Here is a 19,345-nt window from a genome sequence, read left to right on the forward strand (position 1 = left end):
AGGGTATTTGTCACGTCTGTAAAGTGAATGTTGTAATACCTTGGTCATGTCCAACAGTCTCATCTGGTTTGTCTTTACTCTTGCAGCTGGAGGAGCTTCAGTGGCCCGATGGCGAACAGGAGGTGCCCATCTCTGTGTGCAGTCTGCCTTGTAAGACCGGAGAGAGGAAGAAGAGGGTCAAGGGGATGCCATGCTGCTGGCACTGTGAGCTCTGTGATGGCTACCAGTACCAGTATGACGAAACCTCCTGCAGACTGTGTGCATATAACATGAGGCCCGAACCGAACAGAACTGCCTGCCAGCCCATCCCTATCATCAAGCTGGAGTGGCACTCCCCCTGGGCAGTCATCCCCGTCTTCCTGGCCATGCTCGGAATCATTGCCACCATTTTTGTCATGGCTACATTTGTGCGCTACAATGACACACCCATTGTGCGCGCTTCGGGCCGAGAGCTGAGCTACGTGCTGCTGACCGGCATATTTCTGTGTTACATCATAACCTTTCTCATGATCGCCAAGCCTGACGTAGGCGTGTGCGCCTTCAGGAGGATCTTCCTGGGTCTGGGTATGTGCATCAGCTACGCAGCGCTGCTCACCAAGACCAACCGCATTTATCGGATTTTCGAGCAAGGAAAGCAGACGGTCACGGCCCCCCGCTTCATCAGCCCAACGTCTCAAATCGCCATCACTTCCAGTTTGATCTGCGTCCAGCTGCTGGGTGTGCTTGTGTGGTTTGCCGTGGACCCTCCCAACACCATTATAGACTATGATGAGCAGAAAACCATTAACCCCATGCTGGCCCGTGGCGTACTGAAGTGTGACATTACAGACCTCCAGATCATCTGCTCACTGGGCTACAGCATCCTGCTGATGGTGACCTGCACCATCTACGCCATCAAGACCAGAGACGTACCAGAAGACTTCAACGAAGCCAAACCCATCGGCTTCACCATGTACACCACCTGTATCGTCTGGCTGGCCTTCATCCCTATTTTCTTTGGCACGGCCCAGTCTGCTGAGAAGGTTAGTCAATGACTCTCCTTTTCTGTGTCAAGGCCCCTTTGCTTTGTCTCTCTGTTTCCTTCAACTCATTAATTTACAGTCAGCCCTTCAGCCCTGCGTTTATCTTGTCCAAACACATGCACACATGCATATTTGTGAGACACAAAATGATAAACAGTGCAGGCACAGAGCTTGTGCAATCATTTCACAACTGTATAACTTACAGGCTCATTTGCGTTGGATTTCTCATCACGCCATTTTGCATGGGGATCCACACTTGTCCCAACGCAGACAGAAAGCACACCAAAGGCAGAGGAGAGGTTGATGTTAGGGTGCCTGAATCCTGAAATGGCTGTGGAGTGTTGTGAATAGGGGAGTCGGCTGCTCCAGATCCCATTATTTCAGCTTTCACGCCGATGGCTTCGTTTACACCATTTTGTTGCATTCTGGGAAAAGGAGACAAGCAGGTGGAGGAGGAAGAGGAACAAGTGTAGGAGGAAGGCGCCGAGGAACAGGACGGGTAAATAGAAGTTTGATTCGACACATTCCATCTCTTGACAGCTGTTCTCTACCCAACGAAAGCATTTGACATTGGGCGCTCCTGGAGTTGATTGAGAATTTGACATTTTGACCTTCTGGGTGAGTTACTGCTTATCTGGCCAGCAGCCGCTAGAATACAGATTCATTCATCGAGCCCACTCATGAGCTGCGCGTGCGGCTCGCCGAGGCGTGTGCACAAAACCAGAGTGGAGAGAAAGTTTCCTCCCGACAGAATATCAATGCTGACAGGAAAGCGTTACTTATTCCAAACCTTTTGAGAAGGACAACACTCGATATTAGTCCTCCTAAGCAACTGCTTCAGATGGATCAGAAACCAATTTTCCCCACCTCAATTTGGTGCTGATTTCATAGACGAATTACACCCTCAGCAGCGATTAGGAGTTCATTATGTTACTCACAGAGAGTAGCGAAGCACTAATGTGTTTTGCTTTCCTCTTATGCAGTTAACTCCTCCTTTGCCTGTCACTTCGCACCACTGCGGCCTAGTTTAATGGCCTCTGTGGCTGCATGTCTGCTTGCTCCCCAGCTGCAGATAGTGAGAAGTGTCTTTGCATGTCCTGAAAGCAGCCATCGCATCGATGCCAGTGTAGTTAAGGGGATGCGCTTCCTTATTCATTTTCAAGCCAAGCCAACGTTTTCAACATGAACAAACGTTTGCTTGTTTAAAACGGGACGCTCTTGTCTTGGATGAACCGAATGAGAAAAAACGACTGTGCAAAACATGTCTCTTAAAAATAATATGACCAGTTGAGACAATGATGTATTATGTATCTCAACAGTGTATATATTAGTCTTGTAACAATACCAATATTTTACTAAAATTATTTCAATACTTTTCGGTACTTTCATAAATATATGGGATCACGAAAAAATTTGATTATTGGCTTTATTTTAACAAAAAATCTTAAAAAACATATGTTTCTTATTGTTTCTTATTGTTCTTAAATAAAATAGTGAACATAATAGACAACCTGTCTTTTAGTTGTAAGTAAACAAACAAAGGCTCCTAATTAGTCTGCTGACATATGCAGTAACATATTGTGTCATTTATCATTCCATTATTTTGTCAACATAATTAAGGACAGGTGGTACAAAATGAATTATTCATTTACTTTTTCAATTACTGTTAATATCTGCTTACTTTCTCTTTTGAAATGTGCTGTCTACACTTCTGTTAAAAATGCAATAATTACTTATTCTTCTGTTGTTTGATACTTTACATTAGTTTTGGATAATACCACAAATGTGGGTATCAATCCGATACCAAGTAGTTACAGGATCATACTGTGGTCATATTCAAAGTCCTCATGTGTCCAGGAACATAATTCCAGAGTTTATGAACATAAAATATTTTTTTTTAAAAGAAAGATGTTGTGATGCCAAAAAATATCGACGTAATCATAGTAGTATTGACTCGATACGTGCCTGTAGTTGATATCATTACAGTAGATGTCAGTAGTAGATCCACCGATGGCGTTTGTTTACATTTTGATGCCGGTGAGCTACGCTGTGTAGTGAAGCATGTTTAGCTATTCCTCGTCCTGCAGGGATGATACTTGTAAGAAACTTACTTTATTTGTCGCCATGGAGGCGAGGATTTGTTAGCCGCTAGCTAGCTAGCCATGTCTTAAAGCACCTCTTCCTGAGAGCATGTCAGTGTTATAACTTTATCTTTATTGTTAGTTTTTTAGCCAAATGCGTCCGTTCTGCATTTTCTGTCTACACACTGTGTCTGCTTGTAAGTATTCCGTGATTGTATGCTACCGAACATGCTCATCTGCTCGTAAACCAGCAATGTGGGTGGGGGGGTGTCACCGGTACGTTTCAGAGACAGTATAGTTACGAAAATGATTCATTAATTTTGCGGTTTTATTAGCTCTAGAATTGCCACAGTTATCCAAGTAACGATGGAGTGATCAAAGGAACCATAACTGATTTAATGAGCCATTCGTAGTTTCGCTGTCAAACTCGTTTGCACTTGCACATGCCTGGCTTATTATTCTCTGACCTAACCCACCACCTTAAAAGGAAGTGACCACATAACACTTTCTGTGACTTTGACCGAGGGAAAAGAAGGCTTTCGCTCTCCTGGCAAGATGTCGAATTAACTCAAAATAAGACGAAACAGCGTAGGGCATGGGTGTTTTTTTTTTTTTTTTTTTTAAAGCCATTTATTTCTTCAACAGTTGGACCTTTTTAAAAGAGCATTATGACCGACAAAATGGATGTGTCTTAAGACGACATTATGAAGCAGGACGCTTGATAATGTATAAATAAGTATAGTACCAAAAATTATTCCAGCATGGTGGAGGAGGGGTTAGTGCATCTGCCTCACAATACCAAGGTCCTGAGCAGTCCTGGGTTCAATCCCGGGCTCGGGATCTTTCTGTGTAGAGTTTGCATGTTCTCCTCGTGACTGCATGGGTTCCCTCCCAAAAGGGACAAGCGGTAGAAAATCGATGGATAGTGTCACGGTACTTACCGGTATACCGTACAACCCTAGTACCGTATTTTTTGGAGTATAAGTCGCTCCGGAGTATAAATTGCACCTGCCAAAAATGCTTAACAAAGACGGAAAAAAACATGTATAAGTTGCACTGGAATATAAGTCGCATTTTTGGGGGAAATTTATTTGATAAAACCCAACACCAAGAATAGACATTTGAAAGGCAATTTAAAATAAATAAAGAATAGTGAACAACAGGCTGAATAAGTGTACGTTATATGACGCATAAATAACCAACTGAGAAGGTGCCTGGTATGTTAACGTAAGAGTCATTCAAATAACTATAACATATACAAACCCCGTTTCTATATGAGTTGGCAAATTGTGTTAGATGTAAATATAAACGGAATACAATGATTTGCTAATCCTTTTCAACCCATATTTTCAATTGAATGCACTACAAAGACAAGATATTTTGATTTTCAAAATTCATGAACTTAATTTTTTGGGGGAAATAATAATTAATTTACAATTTCATGGCTGCAACACATGCCAAAGTAGTTGGGAAAGGACATGTTCACCACTGTGTTACATCACCTTTTTTTTTAACAACACTCAATAAACGTTTGTGAACTGAGGAAAATAATTGTTGAAGCTTTGAAAGTGGATTTCTTTCCCATTCTTGTTTTATGTAGAGCTTCAGTCGTTTAACAGTCCTGGATCTCTGCTGTTGTATTTTACGCTTCATAATGTGCCACACATTTTCGATGGGAGACAGGTCTGGACTGCAGGCGGGCCAGGAAAGTACCCGCACTCTTTTTTTTACAAAGCCACGCTGTTGTTAACACTTGTCTTGCAGGGGTGTCCATGATAATGTTTCTTGGACGACAACATATGTTGTTCCAAAACCTGAATGGACCTTTCAGCATTAATGGTGCCTTCACAGATGTGTAAGTTACACATGCCTTGGGCATTAATACACACCCATACCATCACAGATGCTGGATTTTGAATTTTGCACTTATAGCAATCCGAATGGTTATTTTCCTATTTGTTCTGGAGGACACCATGTCCTCTGTTTCTAAAAATAATTTGAAATGTGGACTCGTCAGACCACAGAACACAGATCCACTTTGCATCAGTCCATTTTAGGTGAGCTCAGGCCCATAAAAGCCGGCAGCGTTTCAGGATATTGTTGATAAATGGGTTTGGCTTTGCATAGAAGAGTTTTAACTTGCACTTACAGATGTAGCGACCAACTGTAGTTACTGACAGTGGTTTTATGAAGTGTTCCTGAGCCCATGTGGTGATATCCTTTACACACCGATGTCGGTGTTTGATGCAGTACCGCCTGAGGGATCAAAAGTCCATAATATCATCGCTTACGTGCAGTGATTTCTACATATTCTCTGAACTTTTTGATGATTTTACGGACCATAGATGGTAAAATCCCTAAATTCCTTGCAATAATAGCTCGTTGAGAAATGTTGTTCTAAAATTTCCTTACAAAGTGGTGACCCTCACCCCATCCTTGTTTGTGAATTACTTAGCATTTCATGGAAGCTGCTTTCATACCCAATCATGGCACCCACCTGTTCCCAATTAGCCTGCACACCTGTAGGATGTTCCATATAAGTGTTTTATGAGCATTACTCAACTTTATCAGTATTTATTGCCACCTTTCCTAACTTCTTTGTCACGTGTTGCTGGCATGACATTCTAAAGTTAATGATTATTTGCAAAAAAAATAAATTTTTTATCAGTTTGAACATCAAATATGTTGTCTTTGTAGCATATTCACCTGAATATGGGTTGAAAATGATTTGCAGATCATTGGATTCCGTTCATATTTACATCTAACACAATTAGTTTGTAGAACATGCTATACGTTTACCAAACAATCTGTCACTCTTAATTGCTAAATCCGATGAAATCTTATATACCTAGTCTCTTACGTGAATGAGATAAATAATATTATTTTATATTTTACGGTAATGTGGTAATAATTTCACACATAAGTCGCTCCTGAGTATAAGTTGTACCCTCGGCCAAACTATGAAAAAAACTGCGACTTATAGTCCGAAAAATACGGTATATACACAGTGTAATTTTTCTGTTACAGTCACATGTTCTTGTTGTTTTCCACACCTGCGACCCCATCCCTCCTCCCTCACCTCTTTTGTTTGCCTCATTTAAACTCATGTCAAGGGATGTCATGTGAATATAGCAACAAAGGATCAGAGAGCATCCCCTTTCCTCTCTTGTGCACCTGCAGCTACTCAGCACAGTCAGGTAATGATGCTGAGACTCACCAGCAACCTCAAATCAGCTGACTCAGGACTTCTAGAAAAGGAAAAAAAGGCCTGAATGTCACTAACTTTTGCTCAATCACAGTATGGAGACTAGCGTGCAGACAGAGATAGGAGGCTGTGTTTTGAATGTGACAATTCTCGCCATCAATGTCTACAGAACACGGCCACATCTCTCTGCAATGCGATGATACGTTCCCACCCCCAGGCTCAAAGCCTTCAGAGTGTAACCCCCACCGGAGTCGTGAGTCACGAAAGAAAAGGAGAGCAAGAGTGCCAAGAACTATACATTCTTGGAAACATGTCTGAAAAGTTCTTAGGCACTTGTAATATGCAAGGTCCACGCTATCATTAGTAATTACCAACTGTACTTACATTCTTTTTTTTACTCGTCCATGCCGTTTTCAGCCACTGGAGAAAGCAAATAATTGTCTGTGACACTTTGCGTAACAACCTTTCAAGTAATAATCCCATTAATTGTCCAGTCATTTAGGCAGGCAAGAGAGTTTTTATTGCAGTAATACATTTACAGTACAACTCCCTCACAGAGCTCACAAGGATGGATGACACTACTTTTTATTTGGCTTTTAGATGAGGACATACAGTGGGGCAAAAAAGTATTTAGTCAGCCACCGATTGTGCAAGTTTTCCCACTTAAACTGATGACAGAGGTCTGTAATTTTCATCATAGGTACACTTCAACTGTGAGAGACAGAATGTGAAAAAAAATCCAGGAATTCCCATTGTAGGAATTTTAAAGAATTTACTTGTAAATTATGGTGGAAAATAAGTATTTGGTCAACCATTCAAAGCTCTCAATGATGGAAGGAGGTTTTGGCTCAAAATCTCACGATACATGGCCCCATTCATTCTTTCCTTAACACGGATCAATCGTCCTGTCCCATTAGCAGAAAAACAGTCCCAAAGCATGATGTTTCCACCCCCATGCTTCACAGTAGGTGTGGTGTTCTTGGGATACAACTCAGTATTCTTCTTCCTCCAAACACGACGAGTTGAGTTTATATCAAAATGGATACATGGATGATACAGCAGAAGATTGGGAGAATGTCATGTGGTCAGATGAAATCGAAATAGAACATGCTGGTATAAACTCAACTTGTCGTGTTTGGAGGAAGAAGAATACTGAGTTGCATCCCAAGAACACCATACCTATCAATCGTCCTATCAATCAATCGTCCTGTCAATCGTCCTGTCCGCTTAGCAGAAAAACAGCCCCAAAGCATGATGTTTCCACCCCCATGCTTCACAGTAGGTATGGTGTTCTTGGGATGCAACTCAGTATTCTTGTTCCTCCAAACACAACGAGTTGAGTTTATACCAAAATGGATACATGGATGATACAGCAGAAGATTGGGAGAATGGCATGTGGTCAGAAGAAACCAAAATATAAGGTTTTGGTATAAACTCAACTCGTCATGTTTGGAGGAAGAAGAATACTGAGTTGCATCCCAAGAACACCACACCTACTGTGAAGCATGGAGGATGGAAACATCATGCTTTGGGGCTGTTTTTCTGCTAAGGGGACAGGACGATTGATCCATGTTAAGGAAAGAATGAATGGGGCCATGTATTGTGAGATTTTGAGCCAAAACCTCCTTCCAACAGTGAGAGCTTTGAATGGTTGACCAAATACTTATTTTCCCCTATAATTTACAAATATATTATTTAAAATGCCTACAATGTGAATTCCTGTTTTTTTTTTCACATTCTGTCTCTCACATTTGAAGTGTACCTTTGATGAAAATGACAGACCTCTGTCATCATTTTAAGTGGGAGAACTTGCACAATCCATGGCTGACTAAATACTTTTTTGCCCCACTGTATAATGTGATTAAAGTAAAATGTTGTTTTTTACTGTAAGCTTTGGTACACTGGATAACCTGGTTATGGTTTCAAAAGTAATAAAAGACTTGAAATTAAAATATATTGAGTTTCAAGCTCCATTTACCCTTGGTTTCTTCTGTAGTGGAAAGATATATTCCCACAGGACATTTCATCACCGATACAGATGGGGTTTATAGAATACATAATAAGCTTTTTGTGGTTTTAGTTTGCAATGACTGCCTGTATCATATTGATATTTCTATGTTTCCCCACTTCAGATACAGTGGAAAAATAGTTAGATCAACTGTCCATCCTGGTTAAGCTCATAGGAAAGCCGGAGTCTACACCAGCTGATGAGAGTCACCAGTCAATCACAAGATTGACACATGCAGACAGACAACAAATCACACTCGCATTAACACCTACAGTCACTGAGTAGGAATTGATCCCCACTGGTTGTGTGAAAGTCAGCCATGTAAAGTCCAACAATATCAGTGACCTGGAAGGAAAGTTAAACATCTCTTTATGAATCCCACTTTGCCTTTTCTAAACTGTTATACAACTCTTTTAGCCTCTTTTATGTGGCTCTAAAATTGGCAGAAGAATATTCCTGTTTGTAAGAACACACACAAAGAACACAATTCTTCTTTGAAATAAGTGTGTCAGTCAGACTTCAGGTTGCCAGATGCAAGATAATAATAAAGTATTGTTCACTCTGTGTACCATGTAGGATCAATAATTTAAAAAATCCCAAAATGCATAATATTTTGACCCCGTCAATACATGGCTATTAACAAACACAAACCGGACACATCCTGCATTGTATCTGATTTACTTTTTCTGATCATATAGGGCCTGTTCTACTGAAGGTTGGTGTGTTTTAAAACACATGCAAACTTGATAGCGCATGCAAAGCTGATCTTTTGAGATCCTACGCCCAGGATTTTGTCTCTGAAATGAGCAATATAGAGAGTGCAATCCATATAGCGTGTCTGTCTTTATGTATATGCAGATTATGTGCTAATTATAACATCCACAATAGCAGGAGGAAGAGATACTATTTGCATCTTCTCAAATTACACTCACATTGTGATTTATCAAGCCCATAACTGTTCTGTGGCCGATGGTTTGCGTCTATATTTAGTAAGAGTAGAATGTGTTTGCAAACTGACACAATAATACACAAATGGTCTTCCCGCGATCAGAAATATGATAGACCATCGAGAAAGAGACTCTACTGTGATCGTATCAACCAACAACATGTCTGTCAGAAATAAAATTATTAAACAGATCATCCTTGCAACATGTCCATCTTTGAGCGGAAAAATTACTTAATGGCTGCTTTGGAGACTAACGAACACCGAAACAAAAGGTGTTTATTTTTTATATGTTTTTGTACAATATCTCCTATATTTGAAAAATTTCTTGTAACATGCATTTTTTGCATATAGATCATTCAAGGTAGACCATCGCATAAACACGGTTTGTGCGGTGTCCCACTAAACACTTTTGGCGTGCTAAAAATATTTTAATTTCCTCTCGGGGATAAATAAAGTATTTCTGATTCTGATTTTTGATTCTGAAAAATAGGTTTTGTTGTCTAGATTGTGATTCCATATTTCAGAAAGTGTGATACAGATTAGAGTTGTGTGCTGCTTGTTTGACAACATTATAAAACAGCTCAGGTTGGAAAGCATGTTAACATGAATGCTGAGGGAAATGAGTGTCTCTATGGTGACAACTGGCATGGTACACATCCATCCATCCATTTACTACCGCTTGTCCCTGTTGTGGTCGCGGGGGATGCTGGAGCCTATCTCAGCTGCATTCTGGCGGAAGGCAGTGTATACCCTGGACAAGTCTCAACCTCATTGCAGGGCCAACACAGATAGACAGACAACTTTCACACTCACATTCACACACTAGGGCCAATTAAGTGTTCCCAATCAACCTATCCCCATGTGCATGTTTTTGGGGGTGGGAGGAAGCCGGAGTACCCGGAGGGAACCAACGCGGTCACGGGGAGAACATGCAAACTCCACACAATGGCGATCTGCACCACTTTTGCACTTGTTATCAAGCATACAGGCAGTCTTAGTAGATCACCTGCAACACGGCCACAAATAGTACGCGCAATTGTATAGTTTAAAAATTGCATTTTCAGTACAGTAAGAAAACAACAATATATACATTTTTTGGTTATTTATTTACCAAATTTGTAAACAATGGCTTTATCCTTTTAACATTGGGAGCACTATAATAATTCTGCCCACGTTAATCCACATTAAACTGCCTCAAGTTGTTGCTTTGATTAAATAAAATGACAAAACCTTTCTTCTACATATAAAAAGTGCAACATTAAACAGTTTCAAGTCAACTCATCATGCTTAATTTATTGCACCATTTGGGAAGCCTGCAGGTGACTTTTTTTATGTAAATGTTATATTTTTGTCAACATGTGATAACAGGGACCCTGCCATTCAAAACTAGGCTGCTACATTACTAATGATTAATGTAACTATAGCTGAAAAAATAGTACAATAGCAATAGGAGAGACTATTCATCCCTGAACACCATGGATTTCATGTTAGTTAATGTGAAATAACAGACAGACAGGGCTTTGCTGCTCCTAGCACACACACACACACACACACAGCAAAATGAGCTAACGTTACGCTAAAAGCTAATTAGCCTTCACCTCAAGCCAGAACTGCGAGCGAGCTGAGCTGCAGTTTAAGTTTCTAGAAGGTCAACGGGCTCATAGCGATGCTAATAGTTTTTGTGACTGGGAAGTGTTTTTTATAATTTGGGGAGAGTATGATGTCCACTGCTAAACACATATCTGCTCGACGCTGAAGCATTGACAACATGCGTTCTAAATACGCACTGCTGATTGGCTGTTACATCGCTCTGAATACGCGCTGCTGATTGGCTTTGTATGTAACCAATCAGACGGTTGTGTGGGCGGGACAATGCTGGGTGCTCAGACAGAGGCAGAAAGCAGAGCAGCTTGTTAAGTCTTTAGATTACAAACTCGTTCGATACATCTCCGACCCGGACCGAAACCCCCGTACCGAAACGGTTCAATACAAATGCACGTACCGTTACACCCCTACTGTTAGTGGATCAGTCCCAGTACATAGCCATGTTTTAGTTTAGCAGATGAATCTGAGCAACATCAAATTAGGAATCTATGATAATTTTCCTCACTATAGTTTACTTTTAGGCAAAGACAATGTGTCATTTCTCATTTAACAACATTGGTTGATGATCTGTTATTGACTAAGTTCTGTTGTTCTGGAAAGATGGGAATCATGTTTTCAAGCTGAAAGCTCAGCTTTAATTATAGCTAAGTGAAATAAGTGCGGGTAATCATGAAGCACTTGTATGAACTGCAAAACTCCAAGATGCAAGTGAGAGAACAGGACTCTAATCACTGACAAGACACTCATCTGGCTTAAAAGCAAGTTTCATCCTCAAGTCGCTGACAGTGATGTCACATGTTATTATTATTATATACAAATGAAGGCAGAATTGAGCTTGAAGATATCAGTACAGTCTAATCACATTGATTGAGTGGACATCTGATGCGTGCACGCTGGGAAAGTGCTGCTTTCAGTGCTTATTTAATGTCATCAGTCATGGGAAGCAAATTGTCATGACATCTAATATTTTACGTTTAATATTGTTGCTGTGCACCAATCGGAAATTAGTCCTTGTTGGATAAAATTGGAGAACATACTGCAACCTTTATTTGTATTGGTTAGCATACAGTAAGAGGTTAAGAGAGCCTGATTGACCAAGATCTAAATACCATCTGCGAAGCAGCGTGTGAAACTTTTAAAATAGCGTATACTGTTAGTGGATGCGTTGCATGCGGTCTACTCACATTGCACGTGTTACTCATTACTGGTGCAATTTTTGCTTGCGCTACGCAGCTTTTACCATGGAGACACTCGATCGTTTACTGCACATTCATCCTATCATGCTCTGATCTGTGTTGACTTATGTTTTCAAACAAGCAGCAGACATGTACCACTTATTATAGGCTTTTTAGAAGCAGTGCTGCAATGCAGCCACAATGAAAAACACATTTTTTGTGCACTCCAAATGCACTCATTGGAGAGAAGTTGCACTTATTGAGCTCAAGACGCAAACAGATTCATAGTTCAAATGTTTTTTTTTTCTAATGGGAGATATGTTAATGATATACATTTTATGTGAAGAACGAACGCTATAAAAAAAAATGTGTTTCAATCAGCCATATAAGTCACGCAGCATGCAGCTATAAATGCTGAAATTGCTGAATAGACTTTATGTCTAATGTGTTTTTTTTTTATTTCTGACAGTCCAAATATGTTGACACACACACGTACGTCTATGTCCATTGTCTGTCTTTGCAGCTCGATAATTTATTTTCTCACAGAGGTGTGCGCAACTGGCAGTTTGCACATATTTTTCAGAGGTGCTTAAAATAGTTATTGCAAAACGGTGATGAGCAATGTTCCCTCTAAGGTATGCACCTGTGCGATTGCACATTGCACACGCGTCCTCTGCGCACGGTAGAGATGCGCGGTTTGCGGTCACAACCGTGGAGTCAGCGGATAAACCGCGGGTCGGGCGGTTGACACGACGAAAAAATAGATTTTAAATATATTAGGGCGGGTGGCGGTTGAACCAATTCGGAAATATATATTGTAATAATCCCAGGAATGTAGGCTCATAAAACTTCTTTGTTTGTCTTGTCTTTATTGCACAATATGTAATACAACCACACAACAGCTCTCATGTCTCTAACGCTTTTCCCGGGACAACGCGAACTCTCACTTCCTGTCGATAACATCACTTCCCTATCCCTCCCGGAAGTCCCGCCCCCCAGCCAAAGTCATTGGCTAACACCCTATAGCTAGCCGCTACATTATACATAGTTAAATGTTATGTTGAAGAGGTTCATTTAGCCTACTGACGTGTATTTATAAATGGTTGATTTATACAGGCTAGTAGGTAAAGTGTTGTACCTGACAACTGTTGATGGTACAATCCATGTAACACGTCACAGACAACGTCACGCTAACATCACGTGACACCTCTGATGAAGGCTGCAGAAGCAAGGTAGCCCAAACTTGTCAGGTACAACACTTTACCTTACTAGCCTATAGAAATCAACCATTTATAAATGGTTAAATGTTGTTACCCACATACGAAAAACAAGTAGCACTCTTTGAAACACTATGTGGGCATACTTTAATTTTGAAGTGTCTCGTTTGGTCTGTCGACGGATGTAAGGAAGCTACTTCCGGGTATGGCCAACGAGGTATTTGTCATTTGTTGGTATTTTATTTGGTAAAATATTTGATCCACATGCTGTGCATGATATTATTTTTACGTTTGTAACATGCTTTATTTATTACAGTTTTCACGGTGAATTTGAAGGGAAAGTAAGCGTTCAAATAAATCAGTTCAAGAAAGCCATTGTGTCTGTGCTATTTGGAGGGAGTTACACTTTCTAACCTCACTAGTGCCTTGCATCGTCTATATTAGATATATAACAACGGGCGGGTGGCAGGCGGGTACAGCTTTGATTAAATGTTGGTTCGGGTGGATTGCGGGTGGATGACGACTTTAGTGATGCGGTTGCCTGTTCGCGCATCTCTAGCGCACGGCAAATCCAAGCCGCGCACAAAATCTAATAAAAAGATAAGCGCATAACAGTGTGCACGTCTGCCGTCGCTCACATGTGCGCCACTAAATGCTCAAGGAGTTTTGGCGTTTGCTCACACATATGAAAAATTGGAGGGAAAATTGTGACGAGTGTTAACATATCACCTTGTGCATCCTGTATAATATATTTGAATCTTCTTCTCACAGTTTTGTGGGTGTTTTGATGATCAGCATATAGTCTACACCTGCCAAGGCCTAGTGGTTAGAATGTTCGACCTGAGTCGTACCAATGACTATAAAAATTACCTCCCTGCTTGGCACTCCGCATCAAGGGTTGGAATTGGGGGTTAAATCAACAAAATTATTCCCGAGCGCAGCCACTGCTGCTGCTCACTGCTCCCTTCACCTCCCAGGGGGTGAACACGGGGATGGGTCAAATGCTGATAATCATTTCACCACACCTAGTGTGTGTGTGACTATCGTTGGTACTTTAACTTTTAAAGGCTTACTGAAACCCACTACTACCAACCACGCAGTCTGATAGTTTATACATCAATAATGAAATCTTAACATTGCAACACATGCCAATACGGCCGGTTTAGTTGACTAAATTGCAATTTTAAATTTCGCGCGGAAGTGTCATGCTAAAACGTAGCAGTATGATGACGCGTGCTCGTGACGTCACGCATTGTAGCGGACATGTTCTTCCAGCACCGCTCACTGCTAAAAGTCGTCTGCTTTAATCACATAATTACACAGTATTCTGGACATCTGTGTTGCTGAATATTTTGCAATTTGTTCAATTAATAATGGAAACGTCAAAGAAGAAAGATGTAGGTGGGAAGTGGTGTATTGCGACCGCCTTTAGCAACACAAACAGCCAGTGTTTCCTTGTTTACATTCCCGAAAAATGATGGTGAAGCTTTACTATGGAACAGAGCGGTCAAACAAACATGGTTCCCTATCACATGTCAACCGGCAGGTTTCGGTGAGAAAATGGTGGTAATACGTTGCCTCTTAACGTAGACATGAGCAGAGAGCTTGCGTCGTTCCTCCTGCACCTGTCAAAGAGGCAGCTGCAGACTTTTTTACCTCCTCCCACCAGCTGCCCCCGACCGTCGGATGCTTCCACCGTGGAGGAGGGGGGAAAAAAAATCTCAACCCGGTCCCACTGGTTGCCTTCGCCTCGTTGAGAAACATGGCTTCCCTCGGAGACACTGGCAGTCACCATACCCGTGGCCACACTCCTCCGACTTTCAGGTAGTACAGGTACGACCATATAATCTCACTAAAACACTAGTAACACAATAAGCAGATAAGGGATTTTCCAGAATTATCCTAGTAAATTTGTCTAATAACATCTGAATTGCTCTGCCATCTAGTTTTTTTGTTGTTTTTTATTGGGGTTTTTTCTAGTCTCTCACTCACTTTCCTCATCCACAAATCTTTCGTCCTCGCTCCAACTAATGGGGAAATCGTCGCTTTCTCGGTCCGAAACGCTCTCGCTGCTGGTGGCCATGATTGTAAACAATGTGCGGATGTGCGGAGCTCCACAACCGGTGACGTCACGCACACATTGTCTGCTACTTCCGGTACAGGCAAGGCTTTTTTATTAGCGACCAAAAATTGCGAACTTTATCGTCAGTGTTCTCTACTAAATCTTTTCTTCAAAAATATGGCAATATCGCGAAATGATCAAGTATGACACATAGAATGGACCTGCTATCCCCGTTTAAATAAGAAAATCTAATTTCAGTAGACCTTTAACGTTACATATTTATGAAGACAGAGACGCAAAAGGGATTGCGCTCTTTATTCTGCTCACTTGAAAGACCCAATCCACTTTCCACAGTTTAGTAGATCAGCTTTATGTGTGCCATTAAGTTTGCACGTGTTTTAGTACATGCAATCAGGCCCTCTCTAAGGAACTTCCTTTTTCAATCCACCAAAGCACTATCTTTTGCTCCGCTACTTCTAACAATGGTTCCCGATGTTTAGTGCAGCAATGTCATTTATTAGCTTCAACTGAACATGAACACATTTTCTGTGTTTTTGCAGCTGTATTCACCGCACTCTAAAGCCTTTTCATTTTTTTTATGTTTTATTTAATTTACTCAAGTGGTAGCGTTTAAAGGCCTACTGAAACCCACTACTATCCACCACGCAGTCTGATAGTTTATATATCAATGATGAAATATTAAAATTGCAACACATGCCAGTACGCCCAGTTTAGTTTACTAAATTGCAATTTTTTTAATTTCCCGCGTAGTTTCTTTTTGAAAACGTCGCGGAATGATGACGCGTGCGCGTGACGTCTCGGGTTGCAGGGAACATATTAGCGCAGCACCATTTGCGGCTGAAAGTCGTCCCTTTTCATGGTGCAATTAAACAGTATTTTGGACATCTGTGTTGCTGAATCTTTTGCAATTTGTTCAATAATAATGGAGAAGTCAATGTAGAAAGATGGAGGTGGAAAGCTTTAGCCTTTAGCCACACAAACACACTGTGTTTCTTTGTTTAAAATTCCCGGAGGTGAAGCTTTACTATGGATCAGAGCGGTCAAGCGAACATGGTTCCAGACCACTTGTCAACTGGCAGGTTTCGGTGAGAAAATTGTGGTAAAAAGTCGCCTTTTACCGGAGATCAGCTGAGATCAGCTGAGCTTGCGCCGTCCATGCAGCTGCCGTCGACTTCCATCAGACACTGGCCTCAAGACACCCGTGGACACACCCCTCCGACTATCAGGTACTATTTAATCTCACTAAAACATTAGCAACACAATAGAAAGATAAGGGATTTCCCAGAATTATCCTAGTAAATGTCTCTAAAAACATCTGAATCCGTCCCAATGCAATTGCCAGTTGGTTTTTTTTACTTTATTTTTTTATTTATTTATTTTTTTCTAGTCCTTCACTATCAATATCATCATCCATGAATCTTTCATCCTCGCTCAAATTAATGGGGAAATTGTCGTTTTCTCGGTCCGAATAGCTCTGGCTGCTGGAGGCTCCCATTATAAACAATGTGAGGATGTGAGGAGCCCTCACCCTTGTGACGTCATCGTCTGCGACTTCCGGTACAGGCAAGGCTTTTTTATTAGCGACCAAAAGTTACAAACTGTTTCATCGATGTTCTCTACTAAATATTTTCAGCAAAAATATGGCAATATCGCGAAATGATCAAGTATGACACATAGAATGGACCTGCTATCCCCGTTTAAATGAGAAAATCTCATTTCAGTAGGCCTTTAAAGCAGACTCCCTTTTGTATGAATTATTTTAGAAGTTGATGAAGCACTGTATCCTGTACTCCATCTTAAAGTGCTCTACTACAGGTCTCTTTCTCTTAGCAATTCAGACCTTCATTGACAAGATCTCATGAAGTAAAGCCAAAGGAGTGCCTCCAATATGGAATCAGGCTTTCCAGCACACAGCAAGAGAGAGTTATTCATAACATGAGCTAGGCTAGAAAGTAGGCCATCCCCAAACAACAAAGAGATGCAGGTAGTTGAGGGGAAAACGAAATCCCCCAGATCCATTATTGAAGGCCTCGTGTGGCTGGGCAGAGACCATCCTGATTGTCACTCGCTGAATCAAGTCCTCATCACCGTGTGCCTCCGTGCTACTCAGCCATAGCAAACTAAATTGCATTTACACAAAGTGTGTCCCTTGTGGCTATAATTATGAGAATTACCCACAACAGCCTTCAGTCTAATGGGAGACGTTGTCGTTTGTTGTGGCTGGATGTTGCCGTTCGGCCTTGTCAATGAGATGTAACGTTCAAAAGCGAGCGCTTGATTCCTGACGAGGGTGTTAATAAATCATTACAGCGGCTAAAAATAGAGAGTTGCCGAGCAGCTGCGAAAATGACTTCATGTATTTATTTATGTTAAAGCAACAGGAATTAATTATGGATGTTTTGTGACATTTGAGGGGTGGGTGAGAGGGCGATGAAATTGGGTCAAGCCCAAACGAAGGCACAATGGTGGTGATTAAAGACACTGAGAGATTTGCTGCTTTATTTGAGGGAATGGCAGCCTGCATTGCTACACTTCAGTCTTTTACTTGGATGTGATGACTGTTAGTGAACACCGAATGCTTGCCAACAAAACCGCTGCACGGTCAATAAATCAGCCGTAAAAGGGTCATTGTTGCAGCATCCAAGGTATCAAAATCTCATTAGAAGCTTCTTCCATTCGTGTTGAGCTGCGCACTAAACTCTGGAGGGTTGCTATGGATACTGGCTAAAACCAAACATAGAAACACAAGGTGGGGAATCTCTAGTGATTATCCGACGCCATGCGCTTGCTCTGGTTTGATTGGTTGCCCTAATATCTCATCAGAAAGCCACATATCAGCCACATAAAAATGACACATTTGCACAGCTCTGGAGAACAGCATGCGCAGAGATCACTGAGATACTCACGCTGTTATTAATGCATGGTGTGCAGGCTGGATGCTGCCCCCCTGCCTAGAAGCAGGAAGGGTTGAGGAGGAAAAAGGCGGGCGGGATGATGAGCTTGTGTCTGAATTATCGGTGGGAATCGGAAGACATACGCACGGTGACTATGCAAATAGGCTTGTGTTCTCTCAAAGAAATTGCCATAAGTCATGCTGTTTACCAAAAGTGTATGCAAATAGTGACATTTCTTCATTTCCTTTACTCTGTGATTCCGTCTCGCCGCCCTGCAGATCAACTGTAGGAGCTAATGTGTTTACGGTGCCATCCGCCTCTAATGGCAGACTGAGAATCAGTACAGATGACAACGGACGCATTAAAGCGCAGTATATTAGTGATGTGCTCCTGAAACGATTATGTACCCTCTCTTTGGTAATCTTCAGACCAATCGAACCATCCCTCTAGGGCCGGAGTCACCAACCTTTTTGAAACAAAGAGCTACTTCTTGTGTACTGATTAATGCGAAGGGCTACCAGTTTGATACACACTTAAATAAATTGCCAGAATTCGCCAATTTGCTCAATTTACCTCTAATAAATAAATCCATATATAAATAAAAAAATGGGTATTTATGTCTGTCATTTCGTCGTAAATTTATTTTCCTTTTAAGGAAGGTTTTTTGTAGAGGATAAATGATGAAAAATCACTTAATTAAAAGAGAAGAAAACACGAAAAAAAATTAAAATTGAATTTTGAAACATAGTGTATCTTCAATTTTGACTCTTTAAAATTCAAAATTCAACAAAAAAAAAAGGAGGGAAAAACTAGCTAATTCGAATGTTTTTGAAAAAATTAAAAACAGAATTTATGGAACATCATTAGTAATTTTTCCTGATTAAGATTAATTTTAGAATTTTGATGAAACCTGAGGGTTGCAGGTTCGCTTCCCACCTATTAACATCCAAATCGCTGCCGTTGTGTCCTAGGGCAGGACACTTCACCCTTTGCCCCCGGTGCCGCTCACACTGGTGAATGAATGATGAATGAATGATTGGTGGTGGTCGGAGGGGCCGTAGGCGCAAACTGGCAGCCACGCTTCCGTCAGTCTACCCCAGGGCAGCTGT

The 19,345-nt window shown here is 41.1% G+C and overlaps 1 protein-coding gene across 1 annotated transcript in view; it reads left to right on the forward strand.

The window, feature by feature from the left end:
* LOC133554901 (metabotropic glutamate receptor 7-like) overlaps positions 1-19,345 on the forward strand; it is a 297,424-nt gene that overhangs the window by 256,205 nt on the left and 21,874 nt on the right. Inside the window, exon 8 of the mRNA XM_061904168.1 lies at positions 87-1,022. Within this exon, the coding sequence (XP_061760152.1) occupies positions 87-1,022 (936 nt within the window). The remainder of the gene's footprint in view (positions 1-86; positions 1,023-19,345) is intronic.

Source organism: Nerophis ophidion, linkage group LG06, assembly GCF_033978795.1.
Source record: "Nerophis ophidion isolate RoL-2023_Sa linkage group LG06, RoL_Noph_v1.0, whole genome shotgun sequence".
NCBI lineage: Eukaryota > Metazoa > Chordata > Actinopteri > Syngnathiformes > Syngnathidae > Nerophis > Nerophis ophidion.